Here is a 12,575-nt window from a genome sequence, read left to right as displayed (position 1 = left end):
CAGGACCCAGATGAGGCAGATTTACCTGCCCTGCTTTGCATCACAGCTTTGCTGGCCCCAGCAGGTACATACCCAGATTCGGAGGCCACTTGCTAACCTATCTAGAGGTCACAGGTGATGTATTCAACTTGGGAAAAGGTGTCAGATCAGCCATCCCCACACCCCCACACACACCCTGCCCCATGCCTAGTTTCCTCTTTGCTTCCTGCCTGCCCCTCTGCCCGCTCTCTGCTTCTTGAATAGTCTGGGCTGCAGTAGGTTCACCCCTCCCGGCCTTCAGCCGGGCTGCAGTGAACCGTCTTCGCCAGGTTCTTCATGACTTCTTGGCCAGTTTCCTTATGCCCCTAGTAATACTTGGTGATTTTTCCCCCCTTTTTTGGGCTGCACCTATAGCATCTGGAAGTTCCAGGGCCAGTGATCAAACCTGTGCCACAGCAGCGACCGGAGCCACAGCAGTGACGATGCTGGATCCTTAACCTGCTGAGCTACCCGGGAACTCCCAGCAGTTGGTGATTTGGAACTCTCAGCCTCCTCCCTGTTCCCCTATAAGCTGACTTGACCTGTGGCCCCGGGAACCCATGGCAGTGCTCTTCCTCCTGTGCTTGCGGGTTGTGCTGCCCTTGGAGAAAGGGGGAACCTTCCTTCTAGGAGGGAAAAGCTTCTATTTCATGGCCATCAGTGACTCCTTTTTGTAAACATTTTAAAACTTGCTAATGAGCAAAATTAGACCATTAAGAAACAGTATTCTCCGCATTCCCATTGTGGCTTCATGGGTTAAGAACCTGACATGTGTCTATGAGGACCGTCCGTGCCCTTGGTCAGTGGGCTAAGGATCCGGTGTTGCTGTGCGCTGTGATGTAGGTGACAGACACGGCTCAGATCCCACGTTCCTGTGGCTGTGGTGAAGGCTGGCAACTGCAGCTCGATTCGACCCCCAGCCTGGGAACTTCCATATGTCGCAGGTGTGACTGTAAAAAGGAAAGAAGAAGGAAGGAAAGAAAGAGAGAGAAAGAAAGGAAGGAGAGGAGGGAAGGGAGGAAGAAAGAGGGAAGGAAAGAGAGAAAAGAAAGGAAGGAAGAACAAGAGAGAAAGAAAGAGAGAGAAAATAAAATCACAGACTGTCGGAATCGCAGCTCTTTGAAATCCCATCACGGGAAGGGACCAGTCCACCGCTGCTTGCAGAGTCTAGGCAGGAGCCTGTGACTCAGAGAAGCAGCCTTGCTTTCCAGCCTCCAGAGCATCAGATCAGATAAGGTGTTTTCAGATACAAATTCTGCCTTTATCTTTAGTTGTGTTTTCCAAAGAAATAGGACACTGAGTTTGCTTCTCAGCCCAGACCCGAAGTTGACCTCTTTCCACCCAGGCCTGCTGTGCTTTGAGCCTATTAAACACCTCTTCATTGAAAAGTCACGTAAGCATCACCCTTACTGCGAACCTCTCACAACCCCGTCTGTCTTTTGTGAGATGCCCCATGCTTCCTCTGGATAATGAACCTAATGTGCTGGGCTGCAGTTGTGTGAGGCAGGCTTTGGCACTCTGCGAGTGATGAGACTCATTCTCTAGCTCATGCATTCTCAACAGGGGCAATATTACCCCCAAAGACCTGAAAATTATTTTAAGGGGAGCACAAAAGTCTTACATTGGCTTGCGACCTTCCAAAGGGCCCCACACGTGAACAGATATACAGGATGTCTGTTGTATTTAAAACTTCATGGGCAGGGAAGGGAAGGTGCTGAGTAGGAGAAAAATAGCCACAAAGGCTCCTTGAGGGAACAGTGACACAAAAAAGCTTAAGAAACAGTGTTTTGGCTGATACGGAATAGCTTTCAGAATCTGCTGTGGGTCAGGTGCCCCATTGTGGGCTCTCTTTTTGCAGCTAGAATCGAGTCCGTCCGACCTTGGCCTTGGGAAAGCCAGCCTGGTTCGACGTCTTCCAGCACCCCCAGAACTCCCACCCGTGCCTCTGACCCTGCTCACTCTGCCAAACCAGGAGAGTGCACGGTGCCCCGTCCTCACACGTGCACCCACACCATCGCCCTGCCAGGCTCCTTCCCCGAGTGGATGGACACCGGGCAGCAACCAGGACACACTCTCTACTCCCTGAGCACCCCCCTTTCCCCTGGCTTCCAGGAGAAATAGGGAACGCTGCAACGCCCCCTCACCACCACCAAGCCTCTGACGTGGGTGCATTCCCCCCCACCTGTACAGATGAGGGTGGGGTGCTGCTGGGTGCTGCTCGGCGGGCAGCAGAGCCAGCTAAGCTGCCTCCTCTCAGTATAAACCCTGGTGGGGTGTGGGGAGTCAGACTCCCGAGCTTCATGGCTCTCTCTCTTCATCTCCTCTTTTCCCTCAGACAGGCCCTTGTCCCCACTTCTGGAGTAGACGGCAGGACTCCAGTCACCTCTGCTCCCCTTCTGAGTCATGTAGACCCATGTCACACCAAGGCCTGAGCTCCTGGGGACAGACAGATGAGCCAGGGACAGAGGGACTGCTCAGGCCTTCGTCTCTGCAGAGAAATGATGTCTCTCTCCCTCCACCTGAGACCCAGCCTCTCCCTCCCCCTCAGCCAGTCCTCCTTCCCCAGCGACCTCATCCCCAGGAAGAAAGCAGATGCTGAAGACACTAGTGTTAAAATCCACGAAGTTCCACACCCAGCCACCTGCACACCTGAGGTGCACAATCCATGTTTTTTGAACCAAAGCTGACTGCTGGCATGTATGTAGCAGCATTTTTCTGCTTGCCTTGCTGGGGGAAGTAGCCCCGACCAACTCTTCCTCATGTCCCACCCCTCGGTGGAAATGAAAAATCACTAAGTTGTCACATTTTGATAAAAATAACCCCTAAGAACATACAGCTGTCTTCGTAGTAACCAGGAGTCAACTGTGCTGACTAATCCTCTTTATTTTTTTCAAGAGGGCATTTTTTTTTTTTTTTTTACTGGGAAGGGGATGTGTATACCCAGATAGTCAATCTGTTTTGCATCTGGTTCTGTTTGTCCTTGCGGCCTATTTACATTTGTCTGGGTCAGACCGCTGCGGCTAACTCTGGAAGTCTGCCTAGGCCTGGGGACAGCTGATGACACACAGTGGGGGCAGAGTGGATTAGGGACATGGGTTTCAGAGGCAGCTAATTTCAGCTCCCAGCCCTGCTTCAACTACGTATGGGCTTCAGGATCTCAGGTGAGAGACCTCACCCCTCCAGGCCCATTCCCTCAGCTGTAAAATGGGCCAAGTAATAGTACCGGCCACAGCTGAGAAAATGGAAGAGGACAAGGTCCAGCCGAGGCCTTAAGATAGGTTAGATGTTATTTTTATTCCTCTAACCCAGATTCTCTCCCAGCATCTAGGCATCGTATTGTTTAACCCCTTTCCTTCAGAGTCTAGGTGTTTTTTCCTTCCAACAATTCCACCTAAGATATACCCACGTACACTGTAAGAAAAAAAAATCAATTAAGGAAAAAACTATTCTCTTTTGCTTGCTGCCAAATTTACTTAAGTAATTTTTCTTCTGTCATTTTTCATAAATATCTCTGAAAATCTGAGCTGGGATTTCTGAATTGGGGTATGAATTATTATTCATAATGGAAACTTTCTGGAAAAATCCGTGGGACCAGCAGCATGCTCCTTTGGGCCTGGAGTCCTGTGTCCCCACTCTTGACCTTCTGGGTCAGTAGGTCTGAAGGACAGATGCTGCCTCTCTCCTGTCCCAAGTCCCTGGGGGGCTCCCTTGGACCCTGCACACTGCTCTCAACTCCTCCCTGACCCTCAGAAAAGCTGGGCCTGCTGCCCTGGGGAGCTCGTTTTACTCCAGCACGCGCTCTCACTGTGGCTGCCTCCAGAGCATGCCGGGGACAGGAAGGGAGGGCAGGGAAGGGAGTTCAAGAGCTGGGCTCTGGTGCCCATGGCCCGAGGGAGGCTGGGCGCCCGCTCTGCCCCGGACCCAGCCAGTCCCCAGCCTGCGTGACCAAGGACCTGCCTGACTTGAGCCAGGAACCGCCCCGGGGAAGAGCCACCTTGCGGCCCGGAGCACCTGGCCTCCGCTCCAGCCCCTCCTCGAGGCCGCTACCTGGTGTCTATATTGGACAGCTCCTGCGGCGGCCCCTCCACTTCGCTCTTCTTCAGTTTCCCGCTGCTTTCCTGCCGCCAAAAGCCCCAGGCCCCCGTCAGCCTCCCCAGCAGCCCCTGGCAGTCAGCTTGGAACCCCGAGGATGAGAAGTAGTAGATGAGGGGGTCGACGCAGGAATTCAGGGTGCTGAGGAGCAACACGTAAGGTCTCCACTCGGGGCTTTTGCCCTGGATGTAGCCCACGACGTGGGACACGTTGTAGGGCCCAAAGCAGACGAGGAAGTTGAGCAGCGTGGCTGCCACAAGTCCTGCCACCCTCTTCCGCCGGTGGTAGCTGGCTCCCCTGCTGAGTATGCACACCAGGCGGCTGTAGCAGTAGCTGGTGATGAGCAGGGGCACCCCGAAAAGGACCACAGCCATCTCCAGCCGGACGGGCAGGAGAAGAGCCAGCTGATCCTCCCGGAACTCCAGGTAGCAGGTCCCGTTGGCATCCTGGCTGTTGGAGGAGTCCCCCGAGAACTCGATGATGTAGACCACGCTGCAGTGAGCGGCAGCCAGGAGCCAGCAGACCACGCTGACCAGGCCAGCCTGTCCCGGCCTCGGCCGGGTCTTGTACCAGAGTGGGTAGGCCACGCTTAGGAAGCGCTCAATGCTCACAGCTGTCAGGAAGAGGGACGTGAGATAGACGGTGGTGAAGAAGAGGAATCCGGAGACGGGGCAGAAGATGAAGGGCAAGGGCCAGTGCATGCCACTGGCTGCCTCCGCCATGCGGAAGGGCAGGAAGAGCAACAGGAGCAGGTCTGACAGGGTCAGGTTCAGCAGGAGCACATCCACGGCCACCGGGCGGCGGCGCAGCTTGCCCACGAAGATCACCAGGGCCCCCAGGTTGAGGGGCAGCCCCACGAGGAACGTCAAGAGGTACACGGAGAAGTAGAGCCAGTAATGGCCGGGGAAGAAGCTTGTGCCCATGGCCGTGGCCACTGGTGAGAAAGAGACAGAGATGGCGGTCCGGGTGGGGATCTTGCACCATCCTCTTCCCCACCTGCAGCAGGGAGCATCCTCACAGCCCCCCTCCCTCACGCCCCTGGTGCTTCCCTCAGCGGGGTCCACTTGCCTCTCTTCCTGCTCGTACCCCATCTCCTGTCCCTCCACCGTAATGCAAGCAGAGACACCCTCCACAGCCCCTCAGGACCCCAGGCTCACCTGCTGGTCTGAGAACCCAAATGCTCTGCCTCCCGGCACCTTGCCGGCTTCTCCAGAATGAGTATGGTTAGCTATTATCTGGCAGAACTGATAAAAACCTGGCAGTGCCCATGACGTCACTCACTGTTGAGCAACAGCACAAAAGATGCCTTTAGCTCCGTTAGCAGCACCGGGCCAGTATGCAAAATGAGGAGCAAGTTCCACGACTGCCTACGTGCCTTGCTCCTGGGCCTCAGACAGGCTGCAGACAGGCAGACTTCATCTTCTTCTCCCTGATTCGCCACTTGAATTTTATCTGCTCTCCTAGAATGGCACTGGTCCAGTTTGCCTTGTAAGGGCAGGAAGCGTGAGGCAGTGATGGAGAGCTTGGGCTCTGAAGCCGGGGCCTGGGTTCAGTGCTGGCCCTGTCACTTTCCAACTCTGATTGGGGGCAAGTGCCTTAAATCCTCTGTGTGTCTGCGTTCTCATTGGTAAAACAGGGATGATTGCAGGACCAATCTCAGAAGGCTGTTGTGTAGATGAAAGCATTCATCACGTCAAAGGCTTAGAATGGAGTCTGGTGTGTTGCGGTGAGCGGCTGTCATCATCCCAGTCACTGGCTGGGCTTGTCTCTGGTGTGAGAGTGATACTATTAACCATGACAGTGGTGGCCACAATAATAACAGCTACCTTTTAGCGGGTGCATAATTCACAGTAGATGTATTGCCTCTCAGGTCTCTACCATGTGCCTTGAAATCCTCACAGCAAGGAAGCAGCTTGCTCCAGGCAAGACAGCTTGTTAATATCACCACCAGAGTTCAAACCCAACTTCTGTCCAGTTGGGTTTCTAATAAATGTTTTTTGTTTTTTGTTTTTCCCTGCCTTTTTCTAGGGCTGCGCTTGCTGCTCGTGGATGTTCCCTGGCTAGAGGTCTAATTGGAGCTGTAGCCGCCAGCCTACGCCACAGCCACAGCAACGGAGGATCCGAGCCGCATCTGCAACCTACACCTCAACTCATGGCAATGCCAGATCCTTAACCCACTGAGCAAGGCCAGAGATTGAACCCACAACCTCATGGTTCCTAGTCGGATTTGTTCACCACTGAGCCACAGCGGGAACTCCTCTGATAAATGTTGTTTCATCCATTCAAGTATTTATGGAGCACAGTGAGGTGTCATTTCACACCCACTAGGATGGCCATAAGGAAAAAAATCTTACCACTAACTGCTGATGAACATCTGGAGAAATGGGAATTCTCATACAAGGCTGGAGAAAATGCGAAATGGTGGAATCACTTTAGAAAACAGTTTGGCATTTTCTTAAAAAATTAACATAAATCTACCATACAACTCAGTTCTGCTATAGGTATCCACTGAAAAGAAATGAGAACCTGTGTCCACATAGACTTGCTCATAAATGTTCATATGCTAATTGGTCATAATAGCCAAAAAGTTGTAACATCACCTGGTGGTCCATCAGCTAGTCAACGGATGAACTGTGCAGCATAGACATACAATGGAATACTATATAGCAATGAAAAGGAATGAAATAGCCCTGCGTACCATAACATGGATGAACCTTAGCAGCAGTGAAACAAGCCAGGCAGACTATGTCCTTGTTTTTTTTTTTTTTTTTTTTGGGGTCCTTACCCACAGCATGTGGAAGTTCTGAGGCCAGGGACCAAACTCAAACTCAAGCCACAGCAGTGACAACCCTGAGTCCTTAACCCCTAGGCCACCAGGGGACTCCCATGTATGTCTCCTTTTTTTTTTTTTTTTTTTTTTGTCTTTCTGCCATTTCTAGGGCCACTCCTGCGGCATATGGAAGTTCCCAGGCTAGGGGTCCAATCGGAGCTGTAGCCACCGGCCTACACCAGAGCCACAGCAACGCCAGATCCTTAACCCACTGAGTGAGGCCAGGGATCGAACCTGCAACCTCATGGTTCCTAGTCAGATTCATTAGCCACTGTGCCACGACGGAAACTCCTATGTTTCCATTTCTGTGAAATGTCCAGAACAGACAAATTTATGGAGACAGAAAGAGGATTATTGTTTGCCTGGGGACTGAGAACGGAAACCAGATTGACTGAAAGTGAGCATGAGGGATCTTACTGGGTGATGAAAATGTTCTAAACTGGATTAGAGCAGTAGTCTCATACCTCAGTAGATTTACTAAAAATCGCAGAAATGTACACTTAAAATGGGTGAATTTTGTATGTGCATCTCATCTCAAACAAGTTATTATAAGTACAGCAGTGAACACAAAGTTTTCACTGTTGGAGTTCCCATGTGGCTTATTGATATTCATGTGGACGCAGGTTCAATCCCTGGCCTTGCTCGTGGATCGAGGATCCAGCATTGCCTTCAGCTGTGGTGTAGGTTACAGACGAGGCTTGGATCTGGTGTTGCTGGGGCTGTGGCTGTGGCCTAGGCCTCCAGCTCCAATACAACCCCTCGCCTGGAAACTTCCATATGCCACAGATGCAGCCGTAAAAAAAAAAAAAGTTTTCACTGTCCTGGTGCTGACATTTGGTGGGGGGTTGAGTGGTAGGAGGATAATAAATAATACAGAGGCAGAGAACTCCTGGAGGAAACAGTGCAGAGGGCGTGGGGGTGCACAGGCTTGACCTGCTGGGGGTGCTGGTGGAAGGTTTGGGGCCCAAAGGGCAAGGGTCGCCAGAGGATGCTGGAGGCAGACCATGCTGAGCACTGGTGGCCCCAGGGAGGAACTGAAATCTTCCCTAAGCGGAGGAGGCACAAGTAACTGGAAGAGGTGGCCCCGAACCCACAAGTGGGAGGGAGAATGGTTACAGTGCTATGGGAGCGGCAGTGGGGCCACCTGGGCTGGAGTCCAGGCTTTGACAAAAATTCTCTGGTGTCAGCACTGAGCAGAAACTTGTTTCTGGCTTCGGGGGAGCCTTGGGCAAGTAACTTAACTTCTCTGGCCTGATCCCATGTTTATAAACAGGGTAATAAAACTTCCTCTGGAGGGCTGTTATGGGCATTCATCCACTCAACAAATATTTATTATAAGCCTACTGTGTGCTCAGCTCTCTTCTGGTTGCTGGGGATAGATCCACAGATACGACAAAAATTCTTGCCCTTGGGGTCACTTTCCTATGAAAAGAGATAACTTGCATAAACCAACCTGTGCACACCAGGCACGTAGCCACTGCTTTTTTTTTTTTTTTTTTCTTTCTGAGTACTCACCTCATTATCTGTCATCATTAGAGGAACAAGTCTGCTTCCTACACCTCCCCTCAGAGCAGATGCCCAGGCCTTGGCCATTCTCTGCCCACCCTCTCACAGGTTCAAGGTGAAGGTTCATTTACTTTCGCAAAAGGCACCACAAGGACAGGCATTAACCCCAATACCCCGCGTTTCCCAAGTGTTCCCCAATCCTTGGGAGTCTTCTTTGACCGATGACCTCCTACACCCACCCCTTCCTTGCTGTAGGGCCTCGGGCAAATTTCTTAACGCCACAGGATGAAGGTGGTAAGAATACCTGGTTCCAGCACTGCAGCTAAGTAAGGCATGTGGTGCCTTAGTGCAGGTTAGGGAAAGGCACCCCCTGCAGGTGAGCACAGCCCTGCACCAAGGTGCACTGCTTAAGGAGTGGGGTGGTGTCTTTTTCCGATTAGAACAAGGTGCTCTTTTCCCTGGATTGAAGCAGCTCCATGCCAGGCACAGGCCTTGGTGGGCAAAGCACAAGCTAGAATTGAATCTTTGTGTGCCCCTCTGCCTGACACCCCTGTGCAGTGAGCAGCCCACTCATCTGTACAGCAGTCACATGGCTAAATCAGAAGGATGTGGGAAGATGAAATGAGACACCACTTGTAAAGCACTTGAAGGCATGGTGACAGTCACGTATATTTGTTTGCGACTGTTTTTGGTGTTGCTAGTATTCCCCCCAACTGCGGGGACACCCCCCCGCCCCCAGCGTCCCACCCCCAGCATCCTCTCCTACCAATTCACAGTTCCTGTTCACAGTTCCACTGCTGCCCCCTTGTGGGGTAAAGTGGTATAACTCTCATTCGCTGGCCTCCTGCCCCTTATTCAGAAATGTAAATGCTCTTTCCTAGGGAATGATTTTGGAGTAACATCTCCCAGTGTGCCCTGTCAGAGTGGCAGTTCCTTGAGCTTAGAAGAAAACTGTCTCCCTCCTTCCCTATGTGGCGCACTGGCAGTCAGGCCTACCAGGACTCAGAAGAGAGACAGGTGGAGGTGGAAATCAGGCTGATGATTTGATGAAATGCGGCAGCTTACCTTCCCCTGTGACCCAGCTCCAGGCCTCCATTCTTCTCCCCCTCTGGGATGCCGTCTTCTGCCAGGCTCAGTTCTTTCCCTAAGTGGCTCCATGGATGCCCCCAGGCAAGGCCAGCCCACAGTTCCTTTGGAGCAGCTTCCGCCAGGAGCCTGAAGAAGCAGCCAGGCTCTCCTGCTCCCTGCCGCTTGCCCCCTGCAGTGACTCCTACTTCTGGGATGGGCCCCCTTTTGTTCTGGCCACACATGTTGTCCCCCGGCCAGTGCCCCCTCCCAGGTAGCCGGTCACCAGTGGGTTGAGCACCACGCTCCAAGCACCTGTGATGAGCCCCAGCTTCCGCCAGTAGCCTCCCAGGTTGGGGTTCAGGAAGCCAGCCACATTGGAGGCATTGTAGGGTCCTAGGCAGAGCAGCAGCGTGAGCAGAGCCCCACCAGCCACCCAGGCCGCCCTTAGCTTCCGTCTGTGGCTCAGGCCTGAGCGGGCCAGTGCTCGGAGGCAGCCCACGTAGCAGAAGGCCGTGATGATCAGAGGCAGAAAGAAGAACAGGAGAGAGAGGCTTAGGCGAGCGGGGCCCACAGAGGCCGGGTCCCAGGCCTCCAGGCAGACTGGAGAGCCATTGACTGGCGTGTTGATGCCCAGGGAGCTGGTAGTATTGTCCAGCCAGCCTCCAGGAGCCTCCAACCCAAAAACCAGCCCCAGGTGACAGAGGACAAGGGCCCATATGGCCACACACACCCCCCAGGAATAGCGTGGCCTCCGGGCAGCCTGGTAGCCCAAGGGGAAGGCGGCTCCTAGGTAGCGGCCGACACTCAGGGCAGCCAGGAAGCTCCCACCTGTGTAGAGGGGGGCAAAGTGGGCCAGGGCCAAGATGGGACAGAGCACGGCCGGCAGGGGCCAGGCTCCCCCCGCCAGGACCTCCGCCGCCTTTAGCGGCAGAGAGGTGGCCAGCAGGAGGTCAGAGCAGCCCAGGTGGAGGGCGTAGACGAGGCTGGGGGTGAGGCGGAGCCGGGCCTGGGACACGGCGCCTGCGATGGCCAGGCCGTTGAGGGGGAAGCCCAGTGCGAAGGCGGCCACGTAGAGGGCGAAGGAGAGCTGCGGGGGCAGGTCCATGGGGCCGCCCCTGCCCCCCCTGCTCCCTGCCCTCAGATCCCTGAGGCGGGGAAGTGAGCTCTGGGAGCCACAGACTGGTTTCAGCACCACTCGGGGCCCCGAGAAGCCATCTAATGGGATAGTGGAGGAGAAGGACGCCCCCAGAGGGTGGAGGAGACTGGATTAGACGCCAGGACAGGACCTCTGGCCCTGAGTCCCCTGTTTTCTCTCCCCCACCCTTAAATGGAAAGCACACGATGGCCGTGTAACAGCAGGAGATGGAACAGGAGCATGCAGGTCCCAGAAGAGGAAGCCCTCGTGATTTCCGAGCCTCTGGGGAGACAAGACATAGAGAGAATTCAGAACAGAGGTGAGCCCGACAGTCTGTGTTTTTCTTAGGACGTAGGCGGGACCCCTGTGTTCGCATCCTTTCCCCAGTTCCCCAGGCAAGGAAGGAGCAGCTCCCCGCAGCGGGCAGCGCAGGGCTGGGGGCAGCTCTAGCCGAGGGGAGAAGCTGGGGCTGGGTGAGGTGGAGGCTGTGGCAAAGGGCAAGGAGAAGAGGGTCACCCGGGAGAGGCCAGGGATAAGCCAGGTCCCATCAAGTGTCCCAGGGAGTGGCTTTTGCAACCTCAGGGGTTCCCCCAGGCGGGGGATCTGGGGGCGTGGGGAATAACCGTTGTGGGGAGAGAAGCCACAGAAAGAGGGACTCACCTCTGGGTGCTGCCGGATGTCTCTGAGGCTCAGGAGTCCCCGAGGGAGGGTGGCCGCGATGGGCAGTGAGCCGGAAGGGAGAGAAGGCGGGGTGGCGGGGCCATTAGCCGGAGGCACTCGCAGCCTGGATGAGCAGCTAATGGGGCATCTCAGGAGGTGAGGGGCCACGATGATGATGCGAGCACAGGAAGGGGAGAGGTTCCAAATGCGGGCCTTTTCCTGTTGGGTTGAGGAGGATACAGCCAGCCGCTTCGAAGAGCGGGGTCAGTGGGGGTGCAAACAACCAGCACCCAGCTTTCTTCCATCCCCCACCCCAACAGCCTGCTCAGGCCTGTGCCGGGGGCTGCATCTTCTCTCCCCTTGGCCGAGCTCGTGGACAGGCCCAGGCTCACTCCCAGATATCAGAAGTCCCTCTCGTCACCCAGACCATCTCCCCTCAGTATTTAATGTGTGGGATGATGAGGCCATCATTCTTGGTCAGAGCTTCGATCGCCCCCAGCGACCCCAGGCCTCGGGCACCGCCCTTCCTCTCCTTCCCCCTCTGGCCTCCCAGCGTTGGCAGGAGCCGGAGGCAGAGAAACAAGGAACAAGCTGGGCCTCCTTCGGTGGCACTGAAGGTCCGGGCTGTGGTCCCCACTTTGCCTCTCTCTGGGCTGCACCGATGTCAAAGGGGACTCCTCCCAGGGCACCTGGGGGGACGCTGGGGAACGTGTGCCTCCAGCCGGCTGCTCAGCTCTCCTCTCAGCCCCTGAGAGTTCGGCTGTTTACCTTGCTGTCTGTCTGTCTCTCTCCTGCCTCATACTGACCCTGGAGCCTCTCTTGACCTCAGTTTTCTCTCCTACTGTGGGTGGCAGTCACAGGGGCTATGTCCTCCCCAAACTCCAAGTCACCCAGCAGAAGCTTCTGGGAGTGGTTTCCTGGAAGTGCTCCCCACCAGGCTTCAGGATTCCCAGCCCGTCCGCAGCTCCCTCCAAAGACATCGCCTCATTTCCTTCCATGCCTCAGTACCTAAATCCGTTCCTGGTCGCCTCCCTTGCAAGCCCTCCCTCCCCCGGTAAACCCGACTTGCCCCCTCTTGTTTAGTATTTTGTCCTTGGGGAACCCTGAGGAGCTGACAGAACCGGGGAAAATCCCAGGGGAACGCCCTTGACCTCTTGTGATGTGCATTTGGGGGAAGAACGAATCTGGGTACAAAGGGAGACAGAGGGTCTCCAAGCTGCTCTCTGCTTCGGCCCTCCCACCTGGCCATCCCGGTGTTGGCCTGGT

General features: G+C 54.8%; 2 protein-coding genes across 5 annotated transcripts; both read right to left on the bottom strand.

Moving 5' to 3' along the window:
* Positions 1–2,883: 2,883 nt before the first annotated feature.
* Positions 2,884–11,460, bottom strand: FFAR3 (free fatty acid receptor 3). 4 transcript variants are annotated; one of them, XM_084958293.1, is made up of 3 exons: positions 11,310–11,460; positions 9,512–10,931; positions 2,884–5,044 (listed from the first exon to the last, which is right to left on the bottom strand). In XM_084958293.1, exons 2-3 carry the CDS (start codon positions 9,540–9,542, stop codon positions 4,062–4,064), a joined length of 1,014 nt encoding a protein of 337 aa, XP_084814419.1. In that variant the 5' UTR covers positions 9,543–10,931; positions 11,310–11,460; the 3' UTR covers positions 2,884–4,061.
* Positions 9,649–10,665, bottom strand: FFAR1 (free fatty acid receptor 1). Its single transcript, NM_001278783.1, is given in 1 exon segment — positions 9,649–10,665. A coding segment is annotated over 1 exon segment (903 nt). The 5' UTR covers positions 10,620–10,665; the 3' UTR covers positions 9,649–9,716.
* Positions 11,461–12,575: the final 1,115 nt, after the last annotated feature.

Source organism: Sus scrofa, chromosome 6 (genome assembly GCF_054392235.1).
Source record: "Sus scrofa isolate SSC_HxYL_T2T_F1_AM1 chromosome 6, Sscrofa_HxYL_maternal_Yorkshire_Landrace_v2.0, whole genome shotgun sequence".
In the NCBI taxonomy this organism is placed as follows: domain Eukaryota; kingdom Metazoa; phylum Chordata; class Mammalia; order Artiodactyla; family Suidae; genus Sus; species Sus scrofa.
This window is presented reverse-complemented; position numbering and strand designations above follow the sequence as displayed.

Bases quoted from the DNA above. Each gene is read 5' to 3' on its own strand.
- FFAR3 (XM_084958293.1), bottom strand. From the start codon at position 9,542: ATGGAGGCCTGGAGCTGGGTCACAGGGGAAG. The intron at 5,045-9,511 runs GTAAGCTGCCGC...CTTTCTCACCAG, and splicing joins GAGCTGGGTCACAGGGGAAG to TGGCCACGGCCATGGGCACA.